Below are 27,665 nucleotides of genomic sequence, written 5' to 3' on the forward strand. Positions count from 1 at the left end.
TTTTATATCGATAAAACATGGCGTTAAGGTCGGATTACGAGGTGAGCTGAGCGCAATAATTACGCCAAATTTTCTAATAAAACTAAGTTAATTAAGTCAGAATTTAAGTGCAAACAATTGTTAACATGTGATATATAAAGTGCAATAAGAAATCTGTGAAAAATACCAAACAAAATGTGCCTAAAACAGTTTTAGAAGTTTGAGGTGTGTTTTGCAACGTCGCAGCAGCGCTCACAACAACAACAGTGCTGAGCGGGCGTTTTTTTTTTGTGTGGAAAAATCGAAACTAGTATTTGTGTGCGTGTATATGTGTGATTGTGTGATTGAGTGAGTGTTGTTGGTTTTGTTGTTAGTGTACAATGCAAGCCGACGCCCTTAGGCGACTATTAATTTGTTTATGGTAGCTGCTGCTTCTTCTGACGCTGACTCAGTTGACTAGCAGTAAAAAGGGCGGGTACGGGGGCTTTGTTCTTGTTCCATATTGTTCTCATAGCTTGTCTAATCCTATTGGAAAGCTTAACTACCACAGTTTACGTTTTGGGCTGCTTGCTTAACATTGATACTGTTGGCTTCTTACCTGGTCGCTCATTGCAGACGCTGACTGCGACTGAGACGTCGGCAGCGCTGCGAGCGCACTCACGCGTACCGCTACCATGATCAATAAATGTCAGTTGGTGCACAGTGGCTTTGCTGATACCTGGTTTTTTGTTGGTTGAAATGAGTTTTAATTCTATTGCCCGAGAACGAGTAATTGGCCACAAGCACATACACACTCGCGCTCTCACTCTCGCTTGCTCTCTTTCTCTCTACTCTCTGGGTTACTTGCTTTCTACTCTCTTGGTGCTCAGGTGGGTTCGGTGGCAATCAGCGAAGTCCTCGTATTTGATCGGCTTATCTAAAATAGCCTAATGTGAAGACCATTCGTTGTATTCACCTGGCCAGCACTTTCGATTACGTTTACCTCATTTATCTCTCATATTTGTTAGCACAATTGTGGTTTTTGTTGTTGTTCTGGTTGTTGTTCTTGTTGTTGTTTCTGGTGTGCCATGCGCAAAGCATAGCAGCTTCCAGTCTGTCAGCCCCTTGCTTATGCACGCGCTATCACTCTCTCTCTCTCTCTCTCTCATTCCAATTCACATAAAATTTGACTGGAATCAAAAAAAGCTTTCTTTTTATAGACTGGAAATTTTTCGCTTTACGACTTACATAACCGGTACAATTCCCATGTCTGTGCTTCCTTCATGTGCTTTGAGGGTTCTCTGTCCTCCTTTGGCGTGCAATCGAATGATTGCCACGCCTACTCTCTCAACATAGCTCCAGAGTGTCGTCTCTCCACCCCTCGCACAGATTTCTTGGATTCTCATTTTACTATTGGAATCTCATGGCAGGCAGCAAAAAAGAGACAGCACGTTCGAAACAACCCTCTGCGGTTGTTCAGTTTCTATTTTTTTTTTCCGGAATTGGTGTCATTGGGGCGCGTCGTGCGCTGCTAATTATAAGCAAATCGCCATACACATTTTGTACTTGTACTTGTCTATTATTTCGCATTTTTCACGTATCTGCTCCCCTGCCTTTGATAATTATTGAATCGGGTTTCTTTTCACCATTATAGAACTTAATTACATTCCAGCAAAGTACACAAACGCGTACACACATTTGTATAGACCATATTGAAATAGGGGTTTGCGGTATACTCTGGTCACACTGTCTCCAATTGAAAAACAACAGTTTTGCCTCCCTCTGTAGTACAAATTTCTTCTTGGCAAAAGCTAGTCCTTTGCAAACTTTAAAGAGCCGCAAACCAAAATTGAAATAAAAAGAGATCCATTTGCGCGAGGGCTTACTGTATTTTAAAATTTTTCACGAACAAAATCCGCACTGTGGAGAGGAGATCTATTTGGATAGCATGCTACAACGAACCGTTCTACTTTCCGCTCAATCCCCCGCATTATTTCATATGCTGAGTCATGCGCTTTCAATTGAAGTCAATTTACTAGCAGAAAAGCACAGCCTAATATCAAGACAAATACAATCTGATAATTTTTGATGATTTCTGCTTTAATTCCATTTTCTATTCTATTCTAAGACGATAATGAGGTATTGCTTTTATCATTATCTTTTATCTATCTTAAGAAACAACCCATCAGATTAATAAGATACTTAGACAATGATATTTGCAGCTTAAGTCATCAACTGGATACCGTCGAATTGAAATCTAAATTTATTAATACCAATAAATTCTTAAAATTAATTTAATAAACATAATAATAAACAAAAATTAGTTTGGGGGCTTGTCCTACTGCCCGTATAGTTGTTGTCGTTGTTTTGGAATGCGAAGAACGGCGCTACGAATTGTGATAATAAAATATACCTCGTAATTGTAACTGGAAAATACCAGAAATCATTTTCAAATCGAGCTGTTTTGACTTTGTGTACTTGTCCTAGTCGGTGCGGCAATCAAAGCGCGCCAACAAATTAATAACGCCACTTTTAATTCAATTAGATGCCAATAAAAGTCTAATCAAATGTGTTTAATAGGCGTTGTCGACGGATTTGTTATGCTATTGAGGTTATCATGTGTCATCGAAGTTGTTATGTTATTATGGGGTTATCACTTGCACTGAAACAGTTGTTGAGCCCCCAATAGATCATTTTGCATGCAACTGTAAATTATATATTATCTGTTGGCTGTTTTCTGTCAATTTCTTACATTTTAAGGTCAGCAGTACCGAGTATAAGAATTCCATCTGTTTGTCTGCTTCTCACCTGTATATTTATGACCCACATGTGATATTTGCCAACCATAACGTATTGTGTTACATTGCATTTATCTCATTGCTTATCAGCTCACATTGCCACGCGTTGATAAATGTGTTCGGTGATTTGATTTGCTTTTCTACAATTCTCTGGCACACATTTGAGTCATGTGTCGGGGTTGGGCTAATCGATCGGGCCAATTGCGCCCGACAAAGCGTATCTGAAGTCAGGGCGACTGGCGACTACTGACTGTCGCCAAGCTCAGAGGTCGGTGTCTGACCCTGCCTCTGGACGGCGGTTTCTGTCTTTTCCTGTTGGGTTTAACATTCTACAAATTATGCATATTACAAAACGTCAAATGAATAATGAATCTCCTAATTAAATATAGTTTTTAAACCACTGCAGTGGGTATCATAATTTTGTCCAGAAATGTGTATACATATTTTTGATCAGAACGACGAGATGAGTTCATATATAGCCGTGTCCTACTGTCTGTCTGTCTGTTTCTGTGCAAACTATTCCTACCGACATCAACCTTTATTAAACAAAGCTTTCTTGTTTTTTTTTAAATATATATCATTTTTGTTTATTGTCTTATACATCCTGCTAAAAAATTGTCCAAAACCTCTTAAATCATATAACAAGCAAGGCATTGTTTTTATCCTGCCTAGGATCTCAAGAGTACAAATCCATTTCACGCCTAAAGAATTATTTCTGTGTTTGCACTTAGTCAAACGGAAACATCCTTGACCGCTAGACTTCTCGATTCAAGTAGATCATCAAATTAACATGATCAGAAACAAATTCCAACAGCCTCTAGGGTTGTCAAATCACTCACTGTGCATATTTTGTGTATGACCCTCACAATGTGTCATAATAATTACTCACTACAAAGTACATATGTTAATTTAATTTAACTCTATTGTGCTTTAAGAATGTAGTCAACGAAACAGGGATAATATGATAGGTCAAGTGTCTATCATAATAATTATATTGTAGCTTGGATTGTTCTTTTATCCCCTTTTTTGTTTTGTGTTTTTCTCCTGATTTTTGCATCAGTAAAAGGGCTTTTTACTAGGTTTAACTGGTTTAAACAAGCTAACTTTTGCAGTTTGCATCTGTCGTCGGTTGAACTGAGCTCTGACTTATGCACAAGAAACACACACACAAACACGCACACACATGTAGAGAAAGACAAACACGCATTGTTGATGGCATCAGACGAGAACAATTACCGCAATTTGAGCATTACTGTCATTCTCATACGCAAGAGATCTTGTGGGAGTCAATCAGCGAGACGAGCTGAGCTGAGCTGAACTGAGATTGATGCCAGACACTGAGAATTTGTGAAATATCATGAGCGGAGATAACATGACATAACTGTCTCTCATCTCAGAGAAATACTCTTGATGAAAAATTAAAATTTCCCAATTTCGACCAGACCAAAACAATGATTTACATACACACATGCTATAGTTGTTGCCAAGTGATCGAAAACGAATCAAATTGTGTATATGTATTTGGTGTGCTATTGTAAAAAGTAAATAAATAATTCCTGTTCATACCAGTTGAGATCGAACTCAAATGGCAAAGAGTAAAAATTTTCCACATAAATATTAATGGAATAAACAGAGAGAGAAAAGTACTCTAAGAATCTCAGAACATGCAACATGCTGTGGCACACTTGAATATTGGCCTTGCCGAAAAGTGTTTAATGATACTTTAATGAACTTTGTAATAGTATGTATATGAATAGTATACCATACTACTAGTGATGAGAGCAATTGAAACAGTTGATGCGACAAGACAAGATGAAAATGTAGCTCAATTGTACAAAAGTCGCCTGCTAGCTGGCACTTGTTAGCATCTTTGCATCTCCTATTTAAATTGTCATATTAAATTTTTATTTAATTTAATGCCCGTTCATACACCTACATACACATTTATGTTATACACTCCAATATCAACAATTGCTAGTACTGACACCCAGATACAGATACAGATACGAGCGAACAAAAGATATGCCTGGCCGCAATTTGTTATAATTTGAATACAATTCAATGCGCGTTGCTGACGTTGATGCTGACACTTTCCATTCGTATTTCACATATCTTTGGTTCCTTCTGTGTTTGTTTGATTTCTTCGGCATTCTACTACTACAAATCTATTTTAACAAATCAATTCTGTTTTTACCATAAAACCGACTTCAACTAATTGTAGGATTGCTACAATTTGTTGATAATAAACTCTTTAAAGTTAATCAGACTCGAAGCGTTGCCACTTGAGACAAACTGGTTTGCGCATTTGGCTCGCTTCCAATGGCGTCATAAATAGATAAGCTCTATCTAAAGATCTACATGGGGGCCATGCAAATCTGTATCCAGGCAACTTGGAGCAGGATATGCGCAAGGTTGTCTCACAATTTGTACTGTATATTGTAATTGTTGGGTTAATTCATTTTTCCCACCATTCATTTCCCTGTAGATCTGTATGAGTATGTGTGCGTGGGTGTGTGTGCTCCAATTAAAATGTGTCGGAAAGCGTCGACTTTGGCTTTGACTGTCGGCCTTTAAGTGGGTTAATCCACACATGAACATCAATCCCAGCACTCAATTGAGGCAAATTAGACCCATGAAGCCCCTCCAGATTTTTGTCTTATAAACAAACTGGAATCTACCATATAATCACATGATAAGGCAAGCTGTATTTTATTTTTGGAAACCCTTAATATTATTTTAGTTGCAATATCTTCACACTCCTACCGTCATTGAGACAAGACGTATCTTTGTAATCAGAACAAGTAATTAACTCATAAATGTTCTAGAAAAAACCAGCTATCAGGTTGAGCTACCTATAAACTTTATAAACTTTGTTTTTAGATAAGTGGCAAATGACTTATCAGCCGTATTTTGAGTACAAATAGTAACTGTTTTGCTTTTTCGGGCATTATACCAAGTGGGAAGAGGAGGAAGCGGTAGAGACGTTCTGTCTCTATTACTATTTCCAAGTAGCAATTGTTCCATCTAATCCAATGACAATGAAGAACAAGAGGAGAGAACACGCGCTGAGTGTCCCATAGAAAAGTGTATGTTAAACTATGAGTATATTACATAGACACTTGGCACTTTGCTTAGTTTATTGTGTATACATATTTTAATTTTGATTAAAATTTATTGCGCCATTCAAAAGGCAAAAGCGATGCGAAAACTTGCCGCCCACCAAGCAGACACATCTCTGCAGTTATATGTTGCGTCGGTCAGCCGAATGGTCTGTCAGTCTATCAGTCTATTCGTCTGTCGTCAAGCCTGGCTACTGCACGTTTTTCATTGCCTCAGTGAATATTAAGCTGAGTCTACCAATTGGTTTTTTCCGGGCATTTCATTCAAACGCTACGGCTGCAGAGACTTTCCTTCGTTGTCATCGCGCTGTCTAAGGTTTTCAGCTGGAGGTCTCTACACAATGAATAGCGCAAATTAAGCTGTACAGCAACTACACTCGTAAATCTATTGTCATAACGCCTACGAGGAGACAAGGAGACTAGACGTTGACTTTGTGCCAGCGATCAGTATGTGTATGCCACATACAGAGGCATCCTCATCATCATCATCGTCTTCATAGGCATCACATAGTGAGCTGCAGGGGCGGCACACATTTTAATCAGAGCTCAAGTACAAAAACCAAGTCAGAGCCGTAGTTCATTCGCTTCATTGTCGGTCTGTCATTTCGTCTCATATATTATTATTTCAATATCTCATATATACAAGGCACATACTCATATATCAAACACTTATGTTGATTATGCTACAGTCTGTCTCTCTCTCTCTCCCTCTCTTGTGTTTGCCATGGTCATGAACACAATTAAAAGATGCCTGGCGCTTATGCAATTCCTTTACTGCCCACACGCTGAGTTCTGGAAAGTTTTGAACAAATTTATGAAACTTTTTGAATTTTACTATCGAGTTGAAGTTTTCATTCGTCCGAAAAGACAATTTAAAAATTTTAAGTTTGTGTGTAGAAGAGCATGTTTCAACATGATTTCTTTTTTGGCGACTCCTTATCAAAAAAAAAACAGTAATTTTCGTGTAAGAACGAGGTTTTCAGCGTGTTAAAAGGGGGAAGGGAGGAAATTTGTAACCGTGTAAGACTGAGTTCGTGCTAAAAGAGTCCGTGTCAAGTGTATTTTTACCAATTTTGAAATTCTTATTGTTGTAGGTAAAATTTCTTATAGACAGCTGTAATAGAATTGTTCCAATTGCTGTGGAAATTAACAGGACAGGTACAGTTTTAGCTTCGCGCTGTCAATGTGCATTGCACGCTTTTCACACGACAACGCTGCGTATACGTAATGTGTGAATGCAGTTACCTAGATGGAGATTTTCATGGTCCGTATCTTTTTTGTCGAAAGTCTTGCAAATTCATTACATCATCAGAATGTATTGCATCAATTTTGATTTTGTATTTATTTAGCTTAAAAGTCATAATTGCTGTACAATACTCATTTAGAACTTTGGTATTATTCAAGCATTCGTCGTCTAACAACATTTATTTTCATAGCGCCATCAGTTCTTATTGATTTTCCAAATATTTATTTGACAACACAATGCGATACCTGTCAGTTTTCTGAGTGGCTTAGCATTGTGCGCCAACTGATTAGACATTCCCGATTTCTCGTCTCTGACTCCACACGTGCCTCTGCACGTGCTTCAATCGTGGCTTAAAGAGTCAGACCTATAATTGAGCTGTTGTCGAGGCAGTGATACAGAAATAGACCTGCGACGGCGCCTATCAACAAAACGTATAATTAAACAAATTACAATAACAATAAGTGAAGCTCTGTGAACATGATGAATTGCAAGGCGCAAGGCCCTGAGGGTGTCTTTATTATATACCCAACGTTAAGATATGAGATATAAGTGTGAACGTCATATTGGTGACTGTATTGCTCGATTAGAGCCTATTGAGACCTGTTGTCAGTTGACCATTTGTCAGCTGAATTCATAGCATTTTATAAGACATCGTTTCGGCCAGTTTCGACAAGTCTTTTTACATAAGCTAACTTGGCCCGAGTTACTTGTACTTACTGTCGTTTGGGTTCTACATGCTAACAATTTATGTCTTTGTTGTTATTGCTGCTCGTTTTGAGGTCACTGCAGCAACATCGTGCCAAAGTTTATCCACCGAACAAAAAGAAATACATACACACAGGCACACAAATACAAACGCACACACGCATACTTTGGCATGTGCAAAGCGCTGTGTTTCGTGTCATTACATAACTTGATATTAAAATGAAGGCAAAAGGCTCATAACACCGTACTCTCTCAGCCCATTTAGCCCGGAGTGCCGGCAACGCGGCCACTTAAGGTCGGTGCGCCCATTGTTTGTTTATTTTCTCGGCCTTAAGTGAATCGCACTAGGCTCACAGTAATAACTGGTCATACAGGACAACAAATCTTTGCAGATAAAAAACAATAATAAAAGTTTACGTACGATTGCATGACTTTCAAGCTTTCAAAAGTGTAATACACTAATAAGATTTACAAACCAGTGTTGTGCCTATAACAAATTAACATTTTTTTAAAGTACCAAATTTTTTTTAATCAATAATTTAATGCTAATGCGATTCACTATCAATATTCAATGCCAAAAACTAAATTTTAAAATTTTCACTAGCACTACTTTTTCAATGCTAGGGAAATGAAATTTCGTTAGCACTACTTTTTTTCAATGCCAATGAAATGACAATTTCATTAAATAAATAGTTTACTAGGTCCGTCTCTGATACATACTATATGTAAGGTTGTTTTGAATAAAAATAAATTTACTTTTCTACAAAATATTTTAGAGCAATCCACTCTATTGAACTGTTCTCCTTCCTTTTGCTTTCCAACTTACAGCATTGATCAAAAGAAGATAACTTCTATTATTTTTTAAATTCGGAGCTTAATTATTACAATATTACAATGGTAACTACGCCCTTGTGTTGTCCTGATGAAAAAAAAAGTTTAAACGTTTTCCAAAATTTCCTATAGATAATCTATTTGATCGACTATCTACAAATTTGTAAGCAATCTCCATTGACCTTCCCATGGGTTAATTTCAACTAAGCAGCTTTTACTGTCTTCGAATCAGCCTCCATTCCCCGCTCCTTGCTTGATTCGCAGCTAGTAACTGTTTTTTTCGCATCTGCTATTGCGATGTCTTTATTGATTTTTATTTTGTGTATTGTGTTACTTTCTTAATACTAGATTTGCGTGTGTGTGTGTGTGTGTGTGAGTGAGTGAGACTGACATTTAGTGTAATTAGACTTACTCGTATTCGAGCTCAAGCACCTAAAATAGAACTGCAGCCTATAAGCTTTCTGCCAACCTCTCCATGTAAATATGCACCTACTTACGTACATAGAATGTATGTATGTACATGTTTATATAAAAGCTTTAGTCTAGAAATTTATACATAAGTATGTATATGTTTTTACACTTTGATGACTGAAACTTGCCTTTGTCCTTTTGCCTTAGGGCAAAAGTTGTCTAACTGCTTGACATATGAATAATTGACATCACTCTGCGCTGAAGTGACGTCATAGGCGTTCGGCTCGATAAACGATTAAAGGGCAGAGAATATCAAATACAACGGAGTGGAGTAAATTACCGAATTCTCAAATAGTTTGGGCTTTCATCGAGCGTTTTGTTTTCGTTCTTATATGCTTATACAATGCATGCAAATTCTCGTACTCGACTTAAATCTTGCCTGACTGACACACATTCCTGCGCACACTTTACGCTCTCTCAGGCTTAGCTTCAGCGCACATCGATAGTCTGAGTCGGAGAGTTGGAGGGTTCTGCTCCAGTTTCCAAGCTCTCGTGCCACTGTGCAAATACTCATGCCCAAACAGCTGCCCATTGCCTGCCTCACTTGTCACACTGCCATACATTTACGTAAAGTGCGAGAGAGAGTTCGAAAGCTTCTCTAATGTCTCGCAACTGCGCTGTACATATGCAGCGTACATTACGTTAGCAGCGAAACATCTGCTACACGAAAGCTCTGAGCGACGCGTCGTTCGAAATCGACGCCGCAGCCGGACAACGATAGAATTTTCGCTGAACGAAAGCTTAACCACTCGCGGCATGCTAAAAATTTTCAGTCGAGCGTTGTTACCGAACTAGGAAGGTCGGTCTAACTGTAGTAGCTATTGTGAGCTCTCGTCTCTCTGTCGGGTGGTACAGCCAGTGTGCCAGTACTAGTACAGCTCTGCTCCGCTCTACCCGCCACCTGCGTAACGCTGGTGTTGCTGCTTACACAATAACTGTGCATCGATAAAGGCAAAGAAGAAGCACACAGGATACGAATATACATATTTAAAAACGGAAACTCTTAAGCTGTTACAGCTTAACGAGTATAAAAACGCAACGTGTGTGATTTGTTATTGTTGTTCTTAGCATAAGCAAAAGTAAAGCAGTAAAAGTTCAAGAAGCAGCGCGTATTAAGTGCACATACGTTTTTAACACTGTAAATCGGGGTAGTTTTCCGTGAATTCGCCCCTCCGACAGAACCCGAAACCGACTACGGCAACGATAAACGGAAAAATTGTGTAATACCACTCGACGTGTAAAAAGGTAGACAAAAAATCAAGCAAGACTTTCTGGGTATCTTTATTTTGTTGTTGTTCAACTGCAGCGGACCCTACAAACGGTGCCCAAAAAAAAATGTATGAGAAAATGAAGCAAACGACAACGTCCTTGTACAAAATCGATTTTTCCAAAACTTCATGCCAGCCGTAATGGATACGTATACATATATATTTTTATATATATATATATGAAAATGTAATAGGTGAACTGTTCAAGCAAGTGTATGGAATGAAAAAAAATTAACGTGAATAATGTAAACTGTAATTTTGAAACTTTGCATTTAGTGTGAATGTGTATACAATAATTTTGTTCTAATGTATTATTATCCATAATCATTTTGAGTTTGTTTGACCATTTTTATCGTTTGATTTTTAGTTACAAACATACGAACATACAAAAAGCCAGTGCGTTTCTGTCTGTCTGTCTGTCGACTCTACTACTATATACCTTATGTGCATGTATTTTATTTTATATGCCTGCTTCCCTATTTGTCTATCCGTCTGTCTGTCTGTCTGTCAATCTGTCCATGTGCACATTAATTTTGTAGCGCTGACGTACTTTTGTGGCAATGAAATCGTTTAGATTCAATTGCGGCGATTTCATTTTGGAATAGCAGTAATTTCCTGGCCACCCCAAGCCCAAATGTGTGCCCCTACTATACATAATGCCCCAGCGATAGGAGCAAGAGAGTACTCTGTGGAGGGAGGACTCTAAGAGTGCTTGAGGGAGCGGTATCGACCCCCCCGTTGTTTTCTATTTCATAATCCTATGATGTGCTGGTAAAGCGTAACACAGAAATAGAGATGGCCATGCGGACAAGTAGGCAAAAGAATGAAAATAAAAACACTAAAAAAATGTATATTTTACATTTCGATTCGCATATTGTTCTCTATGCTCTGCTCTCTATGTTCTCACACCTACGCTCTTTGCGTTCTTTTTCGAACTGCACTCGATTTCGAAATCACTCTCACTTTGCGTTAGCTCTCTCGCTCTCAGCTTATTGCCATTGTGTGCCGTTATTTCACATCCTGCTGCTGGCTGCATTTTCTATTCCAGTTTTCTGCCATTTCCATATTCCAGACCGTCTCATGGCTCGGCTCTGCTTCGCTCCGCTCAGCTTTTGCTATGCTTTGCCTTTCCATTGGCTTGTATAGCCAATGCGGTCCACTTGCTGCTTCGCCGCCTGGCGCTGGCTTCGGTTCTCTTTTCCAGGGTCGTTTCCTTTTAGTGTTGCCTGCAGATTGTTGCATAAGCTGAAAATCATAAATTTTTCTTTTTAACATTTTTCTTTTTCTTTCTTTATTGCAGTTACGTTCTCTGTTTTTAAATATATTTTTTCGTTTATTGTAATTATTTGCCGTTATTAAGTTTTGTCACCGTTGCTTTTTTAATTATTTACTTAACGTACTGTAATTTCAACATTCTAAAAGCGTTATGAGTGTTCAGGTGGGTAAATGCGTTCCAACGAAATTTTAAATATAACTTAACACCTACTCTTACGTGAACAATCATTTTATAATAATTTAGCTACTAATTTGAATATATTTATTAAATTAAGTTTAAGTTCTTTGTTTCGTATGTTAAACGATTAAGATATGAAAATGTAACAGGGGAATGAAACTTGGTAAATCACAGGAACATGTCAAAAATGTTAACAATTAGCATTAAATTGTAGAAAAATCTTTCAGACGAACGTGTCTAAATCGCAAAACTGAGATTATTAACACTCCAATGAAAATTGTCGTTGCAATAGTCCTAATATGAACGATAAGAAACGTGTTCCCTTGGGGAACTCAATATGAAGCGCTCTTGAAAAACTGGTCCAAAACACAGATACAAATCCCAGACATGTTCTGTATTGGAAATGCATTGTGTTAACTGGTTTAAGCGCTTACCTTCAACGAGCGAATTGTATATCAATTTCGTTTTCGAGAGTTTTCTTTGACCTGCAATGTGGTTTGTGCACCTGCAGCAGTTTTCATTGGTTCTATTCTAGTTTTAGACTGGTTTAAACTGCATCTGGAGACGAGCTCACAAATCAGTTGTTACGTGTATATGCACTTTCGCTGGCTCAAAATGCTTCAATTGTAATGCAAGTCTAGTTTACACGTATTTATATTTGTACATTTATGTGTGGCAGATACTTTTGCATTGATTGAACAATTTGTCTGATGCCTGTCAATTCTTTATCTCGCTCGCCATGCATTCGATAACTGTTCGTTTTTGTATTTGTGTATATCTTTGTCTTTTTATTTAGTTGTAAATTGATATTCAAGTTCAAATGGCAAATGCTTTGCGCGACAAAGTGCGCGCTAAATGCTCAGCGCCAGAAGTCAAAAAACATTGGGGAAACCGTTGGACAGCACACAAATACAAATCAAATGAAACTAGAGATACATTTGTATCTGAGTGCTTAATTGGCAACGTTATGTAAACTTTTCTGTGCTGCCGCGACCATTGTCGCATTTTGATTTATATCCCATCCATCCTGCTGCTGTTGCTGCTCTGTTCTCTATGTCCAGTGATCACTGTCCGCACCCTAGTGTACCATCGTGTGGCGTTCTAATTGTTTGCTCAACCTCAGCTTGCTTACAGATTCACATGCTGTGTTTTTGTCAGTATTTGCAACAATTCGCAATTTAATGCTTTCAATGGCCGCGTGACGCTCGACTTTGTTTCAAATTAATCGAACCATGAACAGCTGCCCGAATCAAACAAAAGATAGCAAAAAGTCACATTTAAATTAAATTAATTTGTTTAGGAAAATATAAATTAACGACAATCTGTGGGAGCACAAAATCTAAAGCCAATATGTTAACAATTGTTTGCAATAACCTTAAACTACCACTAAGTCTACAGTTAAGTTACAGTTAATCTCTATAATTAACTTTTTTACCCTTCCCATTTAATGCAGATTGTTTAGCATACGCGAATCAGCAAATAGAAAGATCAACCAATAACTGAAAAGCAAATCTAATTCAAGAGACAAATCAATTGAGAGCCCCAAATATTAAAAGTGCGTAAGCAAAATAGATCATGTATGCACACATACATATATGTATATCATATCTATGTACATATATTTGTTAATGATCACAAACATCACGATTTATTTCATGCCCCTTTGAGAACTCAAAAGCTTATTGAACCTCCTCGAAAAATATAATAAATAAATAAGCAATGCCCGATCAATGCCAAACAAAGCGAACAATTCTGATTTTATTTTCATTTCACGTTGCCGGCATCCAACTAAGCGTCCAAATCGATTGCGACAGGTTTGTTTTGAGCGAATATACTTCTCGCTCTCACGCCATCTCTCTCTCTCCCTCTCAATATATATATATATTTATATATATATGTGTGTATTTGTCTTTCGCTCTCTTTGTTATATTACTTAGCATGCCAGATTTCATTTTGCATGAGTTTACTTTAGCCAAAAGCAAATGATTATACATACTATATGTAGAGTTATTATTTTGTGCATTATTTCGATTTTTATATTTATTTTAACAGCATTTTAATGAGTTTGGCGGCGATTCATTTTACTGATAAAGCGCTCGATTATGTGAGAGCGAATGTATTCGTAAGTGCTTTAAACTCATTGTTGACGTCAGTGCAACTATGTGGGATATATCATTTGTTGGTCACAAAAACCGCAAATCAATTCGCGTTCCAATTTATTTTTCCAAGAACATCGACACATGCGCCCTGTCTGTCGTTCCACTTTTTTAAACCTTTCATACAATTACATGATTCATTGTCCTTTTGATTGTCCTCAAACACATAAGCTTTATTGTGTTTTTGTCCATAGTTACTTAGTTATGCTCCCGTTCATAGTTACTTAGTTTTATTATTGTTATTATTAATTATTATTAATTATTAATTAATACAGCTAGTCAAAAAATTGTTTTGAAAAATTTAAAAATTCAAATTTTGTTTTTTCAAAAGAAATAAATTTTCTTGGTGTCTTATATTTTTCCAGTATATCACAGTTGCTTTTGTTTTTTAAAACATGTAAAAGAAAGAAGTACAAAATTTATCGGGTTGGACTATTGTTTAAAATAAAAAACAATTACGATAATTTTGTTCTATGTCAAAACAGTTACTTGATTAACAGTATGCTTATTTTTGTTTACAACTCCATATTAAATTTATTTATAAAATTACGTATTTAGTCATAAGTAATGTTCGATGCCATTCCATATCGTAATCAGTCCTTGATTTATGCATTTGATAATGCTTGTATTTTGTTTTGTTATTGTGTTTGTCACGTTTTGATTTGTATTTCTTCCCGTTCATCATCAATCAACATCATCAATCAAATCCAATATCAATACCAATACCAACATCAACACATGCGCAGCATGGGAGGCAGGACTCTTATCGAGTCGCCACGGTTATTGCAACCGATGACGACAATCGCACAGCCGATGGCCACTACAAGGTAAATTGCAAATTTTCCTCATACTACATACTCATGAGTTTTTGATGTATACATATTCATATAAATAAAAAGTATATATAAATATAAAGTATATTCATACTATTCACATATTCATCGATTTGTTCCAGTTATACCGATTTGTTTACTCATTTCATCTTATTACTTTATGTGCTAATTTTATTTCATTACGAATTTTCTCATTGATTTCTGTTTTTATAAACACATCGTCATTCCTTGCAATAACATTTACATTTATTTATTTATCTATACATAATTTGGGCATGCTTCCAATATTATTAACCGCTTGACATTTAAAAGAAATAATCGAAAATTCTTAAATATAGCACCGCTCTTTCAATATACTAATCACTTACATATATGTTCACCTGGGATATATACGAATTTATACTATAGTGTAGTTATTATCTGTACATATAGTAGTAGTATAGTAATCTATAATGAGATATATCCCCAGCGTTAGCCCAGCAAAAAGTTGCTAAGAAGCATAAAAGCAAAACAGAAAGATATCTTATTGTTTAGAATAGATTAGTCAGAACATTTCTTAGTGTAGATCCCAAACGAAACTAATTAAAACCAGTTATGGGCTTTTCCAAGTTATTTCTGCAAATTACAGTTGTGACGTCAGAGCACGCTAAATATAAATAAAAATTAAAATTTTACAAAACGTTGCAAGAGATCTGAGACTAGAGGCTAGACCGACGACAGCTGGCGCGTCTATATATACGAGTATAGTATATGAAAATTATTTATAATTATTTGAGGGGACTTTCTTTGCCAATTTCAATGTTTTTTTGAACTCAATGTGCATGGTGAAATAAATGTACACATAGGGATTAATTCGCAGCATAAACAAACTCAAGTGCATAAGTTTTCCATTTATTTGAAAGCCTTTTGAATACAGTTTTGTTTTAATTTGTTAGTGTTTTTTTTTGTTTTGTTATTTGTTTTTATAGTATGTATAGAGAGATGTGTAGGCAGAATTTGTTTGTGGCATTTGTTTTCAACATTTTCATTCATTTTACGTGACATTCACATTCACAATTGGCGCGATTTGCGCGCGACTAAAATCGCCACTTGGCATTCTGCATGTATTAAACTTGTAGTTGTTGTGTTTCGCTTAGATTAGGAGCAATCAATGCGAATATTCTCACGCTCGCTGCTTGTGTTCAATAACGGGTATTCGCATTTAGACCCATTAACGATCCAAGTAAGAACTCATTACAGATCTATTAAAATATCGACAGTATAAGTATGTATGTAAATATTTGGTAAATGGTAAGTTGTGAAACTGTGATCCCAATATATCTTTATCGGTTAAGAGCTTAAGATTAAATGGCATAATAATAATTCTTTATAAAAAAAAGCACTCTTTAATATTCACTTGCAAGGGGAGCTTTATATTGAGGCATAACACAACGGTAAATGGCATGAAGTAAATCGATTTTTGTGTGTTGGGTTTTTGGGTCAATCGCTGCACTTGCTTCAAAGTCCAGTAACTAATATTTACTTTTCTTTTTTTTGTAAAACATCTTAATGTTCATAGTCAAGACGCAAGATGCCGGCCAAAGCAGTTAATAAGAAAGAGAATTTAGATGATCTCAAACAGGAGTTGGACATCGACCATCATAAAATCTCTCCTGAGGAGATGTATCAGCGTTTTCAGACACATCCCGAAAATGTAAGTCCCATCAAGTAATATTTCTAGACTTGTATGGTCAATAACTAAATTTGATTGGTTTTACTTGTTATTTGTGCAGGGTCTGAGTCACGCTAAGGCTAAGGAGAATTTGGAGCGAGATGGTCCCAATGCGCTTACACCGCCCAAGCAGACACCCGAGTGGGTGAAGTTCTGCAAGAATCTATTCGGTGGCTTCGCCATGCTGCTGTGGATCGGTGCTATTCTTTGTTTCGTGGCCTATTCGATTCAGGCCACCACCAGCGAGGAGCCAGCCGATGACAACTTGTATCTAGGTATTGTACTTTCCGCTGTCGTCATTGTGACAGGCATTTTCTCCTACTACCAGGTGAGTCTCTTCAGCAATCCCTTTTTCGTGACAAGTATTTGAAGACTTAACATTTGATGTTGCTTCTGCAGGAATCGAAAAGTTCCAAGATCATGGAGTCGTTCAAGAACATGGTGCCCCAATTTGCCACTGTTATCCGCGAAGGCGAGAAACTCACGCTGCGCGCCGAGGATCTCGTGTTGGGCGATGTGGTTGAAGTCAAGTTCGGTGATCGTATTCCCGCCGATATTCGCATCATTGAGGCGCGTAACTTTAAGGTGGACAACTCCTCGTTGACTGGTGAATCGGAGCCGCAGTCCCGTGGCGCTGAGTTCACACACGAGAATCCCCTGGAGACTAAGAACTTGGCCTTTTTCTCGACCAACGCCGTTGAGGGTACTGCAAAGGGTGTTGTCATCAGCTGTGGTGATCACACTGTAATGGGTCGTATTGCTGGCTTGGCTTCCGGTCTGGACACCGGTGAGACTCCAATTGCCAAGGAAATCCATCATTTTATTCATCTGATTACCGGCGTCGCTGTATTCCTCGGCGTAACCTTCTTTGTGATTGCCTTCATTTTGGGCTACCACTGGCTCGATGCTGTCATCTTCCTTATCGGTATTATTGTGGCCAACGTGCCTGAGGGTCTACTGGCCACTGTCACTGTGTGCCTGACCCTGACCGCCAAGCGTATGGCATCGAAGAACTGTTTGGTGAAGAATTTGGAAGCCGTCGAAACTCTGGGATCCACCTCAACCATTTGCTCTGATAAGACCGGCACACTCACTCAGAACCGTATGACAGTCGCTCATATGTGGTTCGATAACCAAATCATTGAAGCCGACACAACTGAGGATCAGTCGGGTGTTCAATACGATAGAACCAGCCCTGGATTCAAGGCGCTCTCTCGCATTGCCACTCTCTGTAACCGTGCCGAATTCAAAGGTGGCCAGGACGGTGTGCCAATTCTTAAGAAGGAAGTCAGCGGTGATGCCTCCGAGGCTGCTCTGCTCAAGTGCATGGAACTGGCCCTTGGCGATGTGATGAACATACGCAAACGCAACAAGAAGACTGCCGAGGTGCCATTCAACTCCACCAACAAGTATCAGGTGTCCATTCACGAAAACGAGGATCCAAATGATCCCCGCTATCTACTGGTCATGAAGGGTGCTCCCGAGCGTATTCTCGAACGTTGCTCGACCATTTTCATCAACGGCAAGGAGAAGGTGCTGGACGAGGAAATGAAGGAGGCTTTCAACAACGCCTACATGGAGCTCGGAGGTCTTGGTGAACGTGTGCTCGGCTTCTGTGATTTTATGCTGCCCTCTGACAAATACCCAACCGGCTTTAAGTTCAACACCGATGATGTTAACTTCCCCATTGATAATCTGCGTTTTGTTGGTCTCATGTCCATGATTGATCCCCCACGTGCTGCTGTGCCCGATGCTGTTGCCAAGTGCCGTTCGGCTGGTATTAAAGTCATCATGGTTACCGGCGATCATCCAATTACTGCCAAAGCTATTGCTAAATCCGTCGGCATCATTTCTGAGGGTAACGAGACCATTGAGGATATCGCACAGCGCCTCAACATCCCCATCTCTGAGGTTAATCCACGCGAAGCCAAGGCTGCTGTTGTGCACGGCGCTGAGCTGCGCGATGTCTCCGATGAGCAACTGGATGAGATCTTGCGCTATCACACTGAAATTGTCTTTGCTCGTACCTCGCCCCAGCAGAAGCTCATCATTGTCGAGGGTTGCCAGCGCATGGGAGCCATTGTGGCTGTCACTGGTGATGGTGTAAACGATTCTCCTGCCCTGAAGAAAGCGGACATTGGTGTTGCTATGGGTATCGCCGGTTCTGATGTATCCAAGCAGGTGCGTTCTTTAAAAATGTCTACCACTCGGATCATTGTTTAATTTATTGCTGTTCCATGTCGCTGTGCAGGCTGCTGATATGATCCTGTTGGACGACAACTTTGCCTCCATTGTGACTGGTGTTGAGGAAGGTCGTTTGATCTTTGACAATCTGAAGAAGTCCATTGCCTACACTCTTACCTCTAACATACCCGAAATCTCACCATTCTTGGCTTTCATTCTGTGCGACATACCACTGCCATTGGGTACAGTAACCATTCTGTGCATCGATTTGGGCACTGACATGGTAAGTTGACCTCCATCCTATTTAGAGAAACCTTCCTAAACTAATGTTAACTGTGTACATTAAGACATTAAGCAAGTTAATTGTAATTCAAAAGTCAAGTCGTGTCAGATCTTATCGTAGTTCGTTAAGTATCACTCCTATAACTTGTATAAATTGTATAATTTAAATGAATTGCAATTGCAATTGTGATTGTGCTGCCTGCCTTGTGGCGCACAGATACCAGCGATATCGCTGGCCTACGAGGGACCCGAAGCGGACATTATGAAGCGACGTCCACGCAATCCTGAGGTGGATAATCTTGTCAACGAGAGGTAAACACAGCGCTCCAAAATGTACGCTGGATTAGGCTCGGATTGCAGATCGCGTTTAGCAGTTTGCAGTTTTAGGCTACACTTGTAGTATAAGTACTCTTTTCATCTATGTATTTAATTATCTCTCTTAATAGACTTGAACACTATATTTTTCTTATGTACTTGTAATTTCGAATTGCAATCGATCGTCCAAGCAATCCAATACCATAAACTTGACCTGTATTCGTACGAACCCAATATTGAATTGTAAAACGTTTTGCTAATGTTACCACCTGCAATAATCCAATACTAGGTGCCAGCCATATCATTGGCCTACGAACACGCTGAAGCCGATATTATGAAGCGTCCGCCACGTGACCCATTCAACGATAAATTAGTGAACTCAAGGTGCCAATCAAGTCAATTTCTACTAAACACACATGCATACTAAACACACTCACAACACAAATACATACATACATACATGAACACTAACGTTGCCACTTAAAGAAATAACTTAAATACGCGTGCAGCGATTTAGCTGCAACTTCATATAAACTATAACTAATCGATGTCTGTGTATGTGGCTGGATTGTAATTAGCATAAGCGTAAATCAATGCAACAAAACAAAGAAAAAACCACAAATAATAATACTTACTTGCTATACGAAAGCCGCGCAAGCAACTAACTAACAAGTCGTTCCATATTTATGGTTTACAACTACTTCTACTAAGATTATTAATCATTATTTAAATTTCTTCACCAACATCTGTGTATCATTCTTGTAACATACTATCTGACTAAGATGATCCATCTGTCCCATTCACTTCATGCATACATACATTAACATTTGCCATTGTGTACATTTTCAATCATCATCAATGATTTATTTATTCTGTTCATCTATTCATTCTGTTTTGTATCATAAGTTATTTCAATTGGCACAAAACTACACACTCACATTATGCCTTTGTGTAAATGGATAAAAGTACCACAACAAATAATAAGAACATTACTTAAAATCGCCTCTATTAAAAACTCTCTAAATGTTAATTGGTGTGCGTTGTACTTGTTTCATTTACTTCACCTCACCGAATCGTTCTAAAAGTTATTTTGTTGCTGTTGTGTAACTTTAATTACGTTACGAATCAACCCCAACAAATCCACCGTCCTTGTTTTTCCACCAATTAAATTGGCATTAACTGATTTTGTTCTGAATTTTAAGTTCCGAAACCCAAAAAATATAAGAAGATAAATAACCTTGCAAAATGTTTCAAGTATCTGTATTGGCATTTATCCTAGCTCCAGCAAAATTACCAAAATTAACTGCACACAAATCGTAGCCATTTACAAAACTGTACTTAGTATAACCTAAAATGAAGAAAAGTTATTATTTAAGTTAATACTAATTTCCATTGCTTAACGTTTCAGTTATTTAAGTTTGTACACAATACTTATGTCTTTACCACTCTTAACACAACTATTTTACCAGTTAATTAAGTTTATTTGTAAGACAGATCTTAAGTCGAAATTAATGTCGATTATTAGTTGTTAAGTTATTTATAGTGTCAACGATTCTCCTCAGCAGTACTAATGGATTTGAAGTCCAGCAGCTCCTACATCCTCGTTGTCTATTTGTTGTATTTCAAGAAAGAGACTGACAGTTAGAAAACATATTCTGCCCATAATTTATCATATTTATTTTCAATTTATTTTTCCCACTACGGTAAACGCTTGCACACATAGGTGCCAGCCATTTCCTTAGCCTATGAGACGGCTGAATCCGATATTATGAAACGCCAGCCCAGGAATCCCTTTCAAGATAAGCTGGTCAACGAAAGGTAAAGTTTTTCTTTGTGATACCCGACAAAAAAAAAGCTATCTAAAAAATATCAAGAAAAGCAAAGAAAAACAAACACACATAACATTCAAAAAGTAAAAAGTAAAAGTGAAGTCAAAGTAAACTTTTATTATTCATATTTTGTGCAATTACAGCAATATGATTTTTGATCTTCACACATATTCTAAGCAAATGTAATTCATAATCAATAATGAAATGCAATTTAAATTTCGAACAAAGTAAATTTGCGGTATACATTTTCGGTCAATGACTTTAAAGCAAAGTACGCTTTCTTAATAAAGAAATTTCTTCGAACTCTCTTGTCTAACTACTAAACTAAAATCTAATATCTTTTCAAATTAGCTTAAACTATTTTTTAGCTAATTTACTTTTGACATTTTGGTTAAGAGTTGCTTTAGTCTTTGCATTTTTTATTTAAGTTCTTCAAAAATGCATTATCTATTTCGATATATGTTATGTGTCTTAAGTTTCTGTATTATTTTCTTTACTATTGGAAGGTTTTCTTGAATTCTATTTAATTTTCTGTTATTTGTTATATGTTTTTTTATGTCTATCCTACTATGTTTTCTTCAACTTTTTAAATGTTTCGACATCAGCTAGTGTATCGTTTAGACTTTGAACTTAATTAACGTAATGTTGGAATTTTTTTTAATACTTTTATAAACTTTCTAATCTCCGCTTCGAAACAATTTAAATGATTGACTTCGATTCAAATCATTTTCAAGTTTACTAATATACTTTCAGACATTTTGCTCTTTAGCAACAGAATTGATTAATCACTGGGTGATAGGCCCAATAAATATATTTATAGTGTTTTTTTTGAGAATTTCTCTATTTTTGTTCTTTTTATTTAAATATTTTCTCTGTTTTTTTATTATAATTGTTGTAAATTGCGCTCTTCATATTATAAAAATGCAATGATTTAATATATATATACAACTTATATGCGCATACTCGTATTAAATACTATTCTATATAGCAAGATTTTAATCATGTTATTTCAATTAATTTATTTACAAATTCTTAACTTATCTATCTAACTAACTAGTAAAAAAATCAATACAAAATGAATACAAAGAAAAACTATTTGTTGTTGCGAACTATCGATTGATTGATCTCTTCAAAGCAAGAAAGAAAAGACCCTAAAACAATGTAATTGATGCACTTGAAAAAATACACTCGGAAAACTGGAAATGCGCCTCCACTTTCGACAACTTTCGTCGACCACTTAGCTTATACCTTAAGACAAAATCACAAGAAATAATTTGAATTTGGCGTGCCTTCTTATGCTTCATTTTGGTCTCTCTTGTAATCTTAGTTAACTACTTCGGTACTCCAACAATTCTAACTCTTTCTAATGCCCTATGTTTTCTTTGCTTGTAACACTCATTATTACTATAAACGCCTGTTATAACTTAAAAAAATCTGTGTGACTTTTGTGTCTCTGCAGAAGTTCATATTATTTTACCATAACTCAAGTCTATTTAGAAGGTAAGTGAAGTTGACTACGTTGTTTCGCCATCCACCCAACTGAAACACGAATCTCTTGACTTGTTCTGGAGCCCACATCCATTTCATCGCTGAGCGTGTTTTTAGCTCTCCTACCTCTCTCGTACATAATTGTTGTTAAATACGATCGAGAATTTCACTCTCTAAGATCTAATAACTTACCTTATGCTAGAGCGGATCTAACTATACATACATATATTTAGTGAGTCTATATTATATTTAAAATTGTGGATTTTTTTTCAAATACTTACTTAAAATTAACTACTGTATCTTGAATTTATTGCATTCCTAGCAGTTGTTCACCTGCCATTTACAGTACATATGAGTACTTATATGAGTAAATCTAGTTAGTCATTTATACTCATCAAACACATGTTTATCATCACTCAGTCATTGAAAACAATACTTATGATGTGTCTTTTTTCCAATCGCTCAATCAGTCAATCAATCGCCTCAAACATTCATAAAACTTGTTTTTGATTTGTAGTGATCCAATCCATATCGAAACAATCACATAAATTTATGGCCATTTCAAACTGGCACAAGTCTTCTCTAGTCTTTATATACTATATTTATATATATTCTAATTATATATCAAACAATTTAGTGCAAGTTAAGCTCTAAGCAAACTCTATATTACAATATATCCTATTCTTATGTGCTCCTCTGTATAACGGAACAAGTTTTGTTACTTGGGTGCTAATCTTTGCTCTCCAGTGTAGTTATAGCTTCTTAAGTACGCAGGAGCTAATTACGTGTACAACTGCAACAAAAACAACAACAACAACTACAAACACAACTACAAATATAATATTAACTTTTCTATATCAACATCAAGCAGAGATGTAACAACTTGACACGCTCTCTTTAACACTGTGTAACGCTCTATACACCCTTTTCTATCTAAGTACCTACTATTATATTTAACTTTAACAATAACAACAAAAGAAAATAAGCAACTATCGTATCGAATATTAATTAGTATATAACAAGTATTTATTATGTACTATACTATAGCAAGAGATTATTCGTCAACTTTAACGAGATTTTCCTTTCCATATTTTCCCCCACAATTTTTTTTCCACTTTTATTATGTCTTTCTTTTTGATTCAAATCAAAATAACGCACATAAATAAATAACAAAAAATGCAATAAATGATAAACCAAAATAATACTGATTAAAAACGTTATAATGAACGCTATTATACCGCAAGATACCGGCCATTTCACTCGCTTATGAGCAAGCCGAGAGCGATATTATGAAGCGTCAGCCGAGAGATCCATACCGCGACAACTTGGTGAACCGCAGGTCAGGACAAATCTAACGATAAGGTTTAATCCAAAAAAAAAAAAAAAAAAAACCAAAAGAGTTGTTTACTTTTAGTTGTTTAGTTACAAATACTAGAAAATGAACAAACATGCAACCATCTTATATTTAACCTTTTCAATTTGACCTTTATTTGAGTTGTGTGCGTCGCATACCTCTTTCCACAATTTGGCCAGTAATCAAATATTTAATTTCAAATTTAAACACACCCAAAATAATAGTGCAACTAAAAAAGAAAAGTTAAACGAAAATTCGACTGTTTGTTCGTTTGCTGATGCATAATATTTTTTTGTGGGTTTGTTTTCATCTCTTCAGATTTTTCTTCTATAAAAAAACACAAATAAAGATTTTTGCGTTTCTATCTTGTCTTAAAGATTTTAATTTTTAGTATGTACATTTGTATTGTTTTCTTCGTGTCATTTGATCTCTCAATGTGGAATGAAAATTTTTGAAAATTTTATTCGAATATCAATTGTATTATCTAAATTCTAAAAAAAAACCTTCTAAATTTTTGTGTTTAAAAAAAAAAACATAAAACGTACCCTTTTGTGTCTGTCTTTATTTTTTGGTATTACCAGATATTTAAATCAATGTGCATCAATGTTTGTGTGTTAGTCGCACAATCTTCAATTATTTGACACAAATGACACTCGATTTGTGTATACTCCAACATATAGTCTTTATATAGTCGTTGGACCCAATGCTCAACTCTTCTGTTGTAGTCGCAACGCTAAAAACCTCGCTTTAGCCATTCTTTTGGGTCATGCCTCTGGCCAAACAAAACAACATGAAACACACGTACACACAGACAAATACACATACACACAGTGACAAGAAGACTTTTGATAATCATTTTCATAGATATAAACTTAGTGAAAGAATCAAAAGACAAGAAACAAGAACAAAATTAACACAAATCAAAGCTTTCTGCTCCGTTACTTTTTAGCCCAGTTAGTGCGTTACTTGTAGTTGAGTTTGTTTGAATCAATAAGCAACAAAAAACAAAACAAAAAATAATCTTAAAAATTGCTTCAGTTGTGTTCTACGTAGATATTACACTCATAATCCACATATATCAATCAATATCAAAATCTCAATCTGTGGGCCAAGTCTGGTTCCAAGTGTCGATGGGCAACAATGTCGCAGTAAGTCTCAATGTGGGCTCGGTTCTAATCAACATAAAAGCTACGAGAACAACGACAATGGATTTTCTCTTAATATATTAAATTTTATAAAAATAATTATTATTTTTAAGTATATGTACTATGTATGTATGTTATTTCTATTGTTTGGATTACATTTCGAATGATTCTCCAATTTTATGTTTATATGTAAGTTCCCATTTGTTAATTTACTTTAAGTTGATTTCTTTAAAATTACTTCTTTAAACGTAAGTAAATGATAAAATGGTTAAATAACCAAAAACAGTTTACTGTATTTGCTTGCTCTCTGTTATGTGCTTTTAGTTTTGTATACACAATTGCATGTTTACCTGTATATATGTATATATAGATAAATTGATAATAGCTGCTGCATGTTAATAATCCACCACCCACCCAAACTAACAATATGAACTTTGCTTTTCACCTCATCTTAATAAAAGATGACAAAAAACAAACAAAGAGATCGAATCTTTGCTCTTTCACGCTTACACTGAACGCGCGCTATTGAAAACAAAAAACTAAAAGAATTTGCTTAAAACACAATCCACGCTATATAATGTAAAGTCTAACACCTTAAAATCAAAATAAGAGAAAAAACATTCATATGCTTAAAAAAACCTTAACGAAACTTTCATCAATGAGCTTAAAAGTATTGCGGCAAATATTAAGTATAACTAACTAAACCTTTTCTGTGTTCTAGCTTAAGGAACAACTGCACGATTAGAGCTGCAGCCATGTTGGTTCAGGGTTTTTGTCAACTTTCTTTAACGTGATAAAAACTATCTTGCAAATTTAAGCTTCCTCTTCTACTTTCTATCTGTGATTCTTCCTTTAAAATGTTTCCTTACTGTTTCCATTTTCTTGGGTTGCAAAAACCTTGATCCACTACAAACCTTAGCTCAATCTTTTGTATGCCCGATGCTTTAAACTCTTGAAGCTGTAACGAGTGTCTTGCATTCAGAAAAAAATTAACGAAAAGACATCAACAATTACCACACAAAAGAATTAAAAAATTAATTTATAAAGCATATCATTGAGTACGGTCTAACAAATTTGTATGCCTTTCTATTCTGCCCTTTGAACTGATATAAACAGATTGATTTCCATGGCCTATGGACAAATTGGCATGATCCAAGCTGCTGCCGGATTCTTTGTGTATTTTGTCATTATGGCTGAGAACGGTTTCCTGCCAACGAAACTGTTTGGCATCCGTAAGATGTGGGACTCCAAGGCAGTTAACGATCTAACTGACTCGTACGGTCAGGAATGGGTAAGATTATCCGCCTGAATATATATCATAATCAACATTCCTCCATTCCAAATTGTTTTTTTGTCGGTAGACCTATCGCGATCGCAAGACTTTGGAATACACCTGCCACACTGCCTTCTTCATTTCGATTGTGGTTGTGCAATGGGCCGATTTGATCATCTGTAAGACGCGCCGAAACTCCATCTTCCACCAGGGCATGCGCAATTGGGCCTTGAACTTTGGCCTTGTTTTCGAAACAGTTCTTGCTGCCTTCCTGTCATACTGCCCCGGCATGGACAAGGGTCTGCGCATGTACCCCCTGAAGTAAGTTATAAATAATTTTTAAAATTTTTTGATTACTTACATTCATATTATTCTTGTGTTTTCCTACAGACTTGTCTGGTGGTTCCCAGCCATTCCATTTATGTTGGCCATCTTTATCTATGATGAGACACGTCGTTTCTACTTGCGTCGCAACCCTGGTGGCTGGTTGGAGCAGGAGACATACTATTAAACACCTACACACAGCCACGCCCACAACTACACCGACAAACACACACATCTACACCTACAAACACAGAATACTACACAGATTCAGCAAAAGCAACAAATAGTAATTGTTTATTTACCACAAAGTGCAACCACAGCGAACACAGTTATCTGTGTGGCTGGCTACGTCGAAAACAACTGCAAAAACTGTAATTGCAACAACAAGAGCAAAAGCTACAGCATAAAACATATTGCAATATGTTTTAGAATTTTAATTTAATTATTTAAAGTAAAGAAACAAACAAAAAATATAAGAAAGAAAACAAAAATGCAAGCGATAATTATTTTAAACGTTTAAGTAAATTTAAATTATAAAATAAAGCTATAAATAAGATTTAAATAAAAATAAAGTAAAAACTTTCAACAAAAAACAAAAACCAAGAAACAAAATTTCGAAATAATAACAAGAAGAACCCCACAAGCAACTTAGCAAACAATAACCTAACAACAAAGTTTTTAGTAAAATTATTTAACAAATGGCATTAACAACAACAATATTCAAGTAAACGATGACAAAACCAAAACATAAACAACGCAAACAGCGCAAAGAAACAAAAGCAAAGCTAAAGCGCAACTAAATTTAATAGTATTTACACACCTACATATACACACATACATACACACCCACAAACAACGCATGAAGAGACAAATTATATAAGAAGTTTAGAAAAATTAAAAACTAAAACGAAAATTTTGACAA

At 36.4% G+C, this 27,665-nt stretch overlaps 1 protein-coding gene across 5 annotated transcripts; it reads left to right on the top strand.

The window, feature by feature from the left end:
* LOC117792312 (sodium/potassium-transporting ATPase subunit alpha) lies at positions 1-27,665 on the top strand. 5 transcript variants are annotated; one of them, XM_034632390.1, is made up of 10 exons: positions 1-41; positions 13,303-13,404; positions 16,397-16,531; positions 16,611-16,877; positions 16,949-18,730; positions 18,801-19,016; positions 19,620-19,714; positions 26,263-26,437; positions 26,508-26,740; positions 26,810-27,665. In XM_034632390.1, exons 3-10 carry the CDS (start codon positions 16,409-16,411, stop codon positions 26,928-26,930), a joined length of 3,012 nt encoding a protein of 1,003 aa, XP_034488281.1. In that variant the 5' UTR covers positions 1-41; positions 13,303-13,404; positions 16,397-16,408; the 3' UTR covers positions 26,931-27,665. The 5 variants fall into 5 exon arrangements, with proteins under 5 accessions (XP_034488281.1, XP_034488277.1, XP_034488278.1 ...); XM_034632386.1 differs by lacking the exon at positions 13,303-13,404 and adding an exon at positions 14,752-14,832 and having other exon boundaries at positions 5-41; XM_034632387.1 differs by lacking the exons at positions 13,303-13,404; positions 19,620-19,714 and adding exons at positions 14,752-14,832; positions 21,054-21,148 and having other exon boundaries at positions 5-41.

Source organism: Drosophila innubila (assembly GCF_004354385.1).
Source record: "Drosophila innubila isolate TH190305 chromosome 3R unlocalized genomic scaffold, UK_Dinn_1.0 2_E_3R, whole genome shotgun sequence".
Lineage (NCBI taxonomy): Eukaryota > Metazoa > Arthropoda > Insecta > Diptera > Drosophilidae > Drosophila > Drosophila innubila.

What these genes read in the sequence shown, in the direction of transcription:
- LOC117792312 (XM_034632386.1), top strand. Translation starts at nt 18, where the DNA reads ATGGCGTTAAGGTCGGATTACGAG. An exon ending in CAGCCGATGGCCACTACAAG is followed by an intron (nt 14,833 to 16,396) that starts GTAAATTGCAAA and finishes TAATGTTCATAG; the next exon opens with TCAAGACGCAAGATGCCGGC. An exon ending in CTGCGCATGTACCCCCTGAA is followed by an intron (nt 26,741 to 26,809) that starts GTAAGTTATAAA and finishes GTTTTCCTACAG; the next exon opens with ACTTGTCTGGTGGTTCCCAG.